The 4,930-nt window shown below is 41.0% G+C and overlaps 1 protein-coding gene across 2 annotated transcripts in view; it reads left to right on the top strand.

Annotated features, from left to right (window-relative positions):
* The window catches only part of PUF60 (poly(U) binding splicing factor 60), a 2,163,680-nt gene extending 2,161,157 nt beyond the window's left edge, over positions 1–2,523 (top strand). For both annotated transcript variants that reach the window (XM_044067489.1, XM_044067490.1), the window contains one exon: positions 2,128–2,523. In XM_044067489.1, coding sequence (XP_043923424.1) covers positions 2,128–2,427 — 300 coding nt within the window. In that variant the 3' untranslated portion in view covers positions 2,428–2,523. The remainder of the gene's footprint in view (positions 1–2,127) is intronic.
* The last annotated feature ends 2,407 nt before the right edge of the window (positions 2,524–4,930 follow it).

The following is a 4,930-nucleotide window of genomic DNA, read 5'->3' as shown; positions in this document are numbered from 1 at the left end:
GTTGAGAGACCCCCCAAACCAAAGTGAGGAAGTCCTCTGTGGATAGCCCATTGCATGCCACTCTTTGACCTTGCTGAGGTGTCAGCTATGTCTGGGGAGAAAATATGAAGAACCTCTAACCACCCCTGATGATTGCCTAAATGATGGCCATTGTCAACCATAGCCCCGGTGATTTGGCAACACATGGGCTAATTAGCCAGGAAAAGGCTGATGGTTGGTAGACAGTGGGAGGCAAAAAGCAGAAACATAAAGTAAATTATCTATTTATGAAAAGCATAGACAGTAGTTAAACGTACAACTTTGGGATCATTGCTTTGTAGCCATGGCTATGCATACAAAAACACTTTTGTGATCCCTTTTTAGCAGTACAGTTTTCTGTAGCTCCTTCAGCTTCATACAAAAATTAGTTGTGTCGTATCAGTCTTGTTTGAGTAGAAAAGAAAGGGCATATCATGAGATTGAAACAGAATGCACCAAACTGTTCATAGGTAGGTACTAGACTATCTGCCCGAAGGCATTTGTAAGCCTAGCCAGAATGTGTTGGCTTTCGCCGCCCACTTAAATTAGTTCCCTGTGCCTCTGTCTAGCACAGCCATTGAAGTGATCCCTGGGGTAAACTTTCTGTTTACCATCCACTTGTCAAGGTTTCTCTTGAAGAGGGTTAGTGAGGAGCTCTGCCTAATGTAGATTGGAATCTTGTTCCAGAGCATGGGAAGTCTGGTACCGGAATCTATCCCTCCACCACGTCCTATTTATTGTTGTGGTGAGGTTTAGATCCCTGGAGCGTGTGGCTCGAGGGGATATGGTTTTCTTTAGGTGGAGCATGTCCATCAATTCTGGGTCAGACATGGCCTTGTATATCAGGCACAGATCACTTCCGAGTAGGCAGTATGCAACCGATTACAGCTGGAGTTTCTTCAGTCGAGCTGCATAGGGCATCTGCTAGAGGCCAGTGATCTTCTTGGGGAGGTACTTCTGTGGTCTTTCCAGTTGTTTCAGGTGTCTTGTAAAGTACATCCCAAATGGGGCATTGTACTCTATGATGGGTCTGATGAGTGTTGAAAAGATTTCTACAAAGACTAACATCCTCTAGTGGCTTATTCCAACACAGATATGAATCCTGCAGCAAAAATCATGTTTATTCGTACACCCACTGTTGTAGTGAGTTATCACATAACTCTGCTTGCTTATTGTATCAATTGATTTACAAGGGACTTTCCTCATTGGATCATGGTTAATATTGGCAGTGTTCCCATGTGTCAGCACAACTTCATTCATTGTTAATGATTTAGAATTCCCTTTCCTCTTGTACTAAAGATGATGTTCATCATTTATCTTGATATGCAAGAATGTTCTTAAAATGTAGTAGAGGGTTAACTTGAGATGCCTGCTGGCTCGCATGTTGTCCCAGTATTGCATGTCATAATGGGTGTTGTAGTGGAGACTTCATGCACCCCAAACATTGGAGCTTCAGGTAAAATGTAGGAGAAAAGGATATTTTATTGTAGACCTCATATGTATCAATTGCTGTAAACACAAAACTCTTTCTCAGGAGTTTCTCGCCTTTTGTCTGTGTTAGCAAGATCACGTCTTTGCTCCTTTTTCAGAATCACATGTAGTAAGTTTTCATTTTTCCTTAGAGGGCAAGTCATAGTAGTTGGCTTAATTTGGTTCTGCAAAAATCCAAGAAATATGTTCTCAGGCTACCTAGGGAAGAGGTACGTTTATTTATTTGGGTAGAGGCAGAAAGTTTATGGAAGGTCGTCGGGAAATGCCTCTTTCTGTTATCATTGAAGAACATTTCAGAGGTATAGTTACCAACACCTTCTGTCATAGTTCCTTGTTAAAACCTTTTCAAGATCATTGATTCACAGTGCAAACAATTTATGTCTTTAACTTGGATTTTTAAGTTGGGCAGAACAGATGCTAAACGTTTCATTCACTGTATGTTAGCTAGTAAGAAAAATGTGTTTTTTACTTTATAAAATGTTAAACATTTTTGGGTACATATCTGCACTTGGATTGTGGAAGACTGTGTCTAACTGTATTCTTTTTTATCTCTGACCTTCCAAAAGATGCATTGTTGCATTAACCATAAAATTGTTAACCTTTCATATTTTTATGCAGTCAACGGTGATGGTGCTGCGAAACATGGTGGGTCCCGAAGATATAGACGACGACCTTGAGGGTGAGGTAACAGAAGAGTGTGGGAAATTTGGATCAGTCAACCGTGTCATTATCTACCAAGAGAAACAAGGAGAAGAGGAAGATGCAGAAATAATAGTGAAAATCTTTGTGGAATTTTCTATGCCTTCAGAAACTCACAAAGCCATACAAGCTTTGAATGGTCGTTGGTTTGGTGGCAGAAAGGTTATTGCAGAAGTATACGACCAGGAGAGATTCGATAACAGTGACCTTTCTTCATGAACAATTTCTAAAATATTTTATCTTTTTTTTTTTTTTTTTTTTTTACACTTGTATTATGTTGTAGTTAAATGTGCTAAGTAAAATTTTTTGTGACTATTGGTGTTCTGTAGACTTTTTTCAGTGCAAATTCAGAAAAACACTTGCATGGGGAGCAGTGTTTTGCAGTAATGCATCACTTTTCTGTCAAATGATTTCATAACACTGAAGCTGGAAATTAATGCTTAAAACATTAGATTATCAGTCAGTCATTGCTTTAAGCCCTTTTAAAAAAAAAACAGGTAAGCTTGTGTGACTTTAAGCTCTTCTTTTATCCAGACCTTACTAGAAACGAGATGCTTCTTATGTGGGATCTTCTGGGTGTAAGTACATTGTGCAGTTTCAGTACAGTCTTCTAGCTTTTTAAGATGTACATTTACACATATATGAAAAGTTAAGCATCTTTTAGGGGGTGTGTTTTTTCTTAGAGAAAGTAGTGTAATTTTGCAGCCTGCTGTGACTGATTTTTGTTCTTACCTGGCAGGAATACTGACATCAAAAAATCTGAGTATTGAGATGACTTTTAGCAGAGCGCATCGGCGCCCCACCCCATTGCTTCAGTAAAGCAGCAAACCAGATTTCTTTGTGCCAAAAGTAACACAGTGTGTTCAAGTTGTAGAATGAATGCTTTTTTTATGTTGTAGCCCTTCAGTCTTTGTGTATTTTGTTTAATTTTTTTGCCTATACTCTCAACAGCCATACGCTGTCACCTGTATCTTTGAGTCCCTCCTTGATCTTCTGCTTCAGCACTCCCAACACCAGTTTGCCTTACCCCACACAGACTAGGAAGTCCTTTTTCGTAAGTATCTGGAGAGTGCTGTCTTGATGGCTAAAGAATGCTTTTTGTTATGCCCCATCTGCCATTCTGCACAATACTGGTTTTCAAGCACTTGCACCCAAGAATAAGTGAGCCAGCAAAATACCACCGTATCCCTGTCCCCCTCAGACAACTTCTCGGATTAGATCTGCTAATCAAGCTGTGGTTGTCTGTTCCGAAGTCAGTATTGCCGCCTCCTTTAGGCATTGATTTTGGCAGTATACACGCGTACTCACACTGACTGTGATAATAGCTTATTCAGTCAGCAGGAATGTTTGACATCATTTTGTTAGATTCAGAGATGCATGTAGGCATACCTGATGAGTATCTTGTATTGCCAGTCCATATTATTTGTAACCACAAAGTGGAATAAGGTCCCTTTGTTCCAGTTTCTTTTTCCATTTTCTATGTTTACTTGTACATTAGACAGTATGCACACAATTTTATTTATTTTATTTTATTTGTACTCTGTTGAACAGGTTAGTCCCAGTAGGTCAGTGACCTCTCTTAAGGGGAGACCCAAGGTGGTATTCATTTTGACAAGGGGAAATTTTGGACAGGGTCCAGGAAACTTCCCCTTCTCTTTTTAAGTACCATTGAAACTTTTACATCCACCAGGACTACTAACTCAGGCACATGGGGCCTTAGTTTATCATCTCATCTGAAGGACTGTACACTCAGCAGCCTACTGCATATCCTACAGTGAAGTGTCAGTATTATTAAAAATCTAATTATCTGTTGTAGGAGTCGACCCCACAATCTTCTGCTTCAGTGGCGAGTGCACTACCTGTTGAGCTATTAAGATTAATAAAACAATGTTGCCTGTCAAGAAAACGCTTTCCTTCATGTGAGTTCATAACAAATCTGTTAGAATGTCTCTTCCATAAGTTCTTGTGGAGAATAGACTTTGAGGTTTTGTCTGTTTAATTCAGATTATGACGATACAAAGTGCAAGTTATTCTAAGAACTCAATTTTGACTTGGGTAGAATGAGGCCTTTGCAATGTTGTAATGGAATGTGCTCTCATTTGCCGACTGGGGGAGGTACCTTGTTTAGCTCTAAAGGTTCTGCAGTCTTATCAGTCCACATATCAAATTCCTCAATTCGTATTTTGCCCATTGCCCCATTAGCTTCCCCCACAGTGTAGTTCTAAGTGCAGTCATGCAGTGCCAGCATTACTCAAAACTGAATACTTCCACACATTTGTGGGGTGGTGCATTACTTCTGAATTTCCTTTCCTTGTATATAGCCATTTGAGTGGGCGGCCACTTTGGTGCAGCGGTTAGCATTGCCGCCTCACCGCAAGAGGTTCTCCGGTTCGATTCTCGGCTTGGGGTGCCTTCTGTGTGGAGTCTGCATGTCCTCCCTGTGGTCGCGTGAGTTTTCTCCGGTTTCCTCCCACATCCCAAAGACATGCTGTAGGTGGACTGGACACTCTAAATTGGCCCTAGGTGTGAGTGTGTGCATGTGTGTGCCTTCTGTGGAAGGTTGGGCGCCGGGCTGGCAACTCGACACCATAAAACTCCACTGCCAATCATGAGTGGACAGGTGATCTGCTGTGGCGACCCCTAACCGGGAAAAAAATGAAAGAAGTATATAGCCATTTGAGTGCCAGCTGACCTGTGGGACTCTTGAGGAGCCCTGCACCAA

This window comes from Protopterus annectens, chromosome 3.part1 (genome assembly GCF_019279795.1).
Source record: "Protopterus annectens isolate FY-2018-M chromosome 3.part1, PAN1.0, whole genome shotgun sequence".
Taxonomy (NCBI): domain Eukaryota; kingdom Metazoa; phylum Chordata; order Ceratodontiformes; family Protopteridae; genus Protopterus; species Protopterus annectens.
Note: the sequence above shows the minus strand (reverse complement) of the source record. Positions and strands in the feature narration are given on the sequence as shown.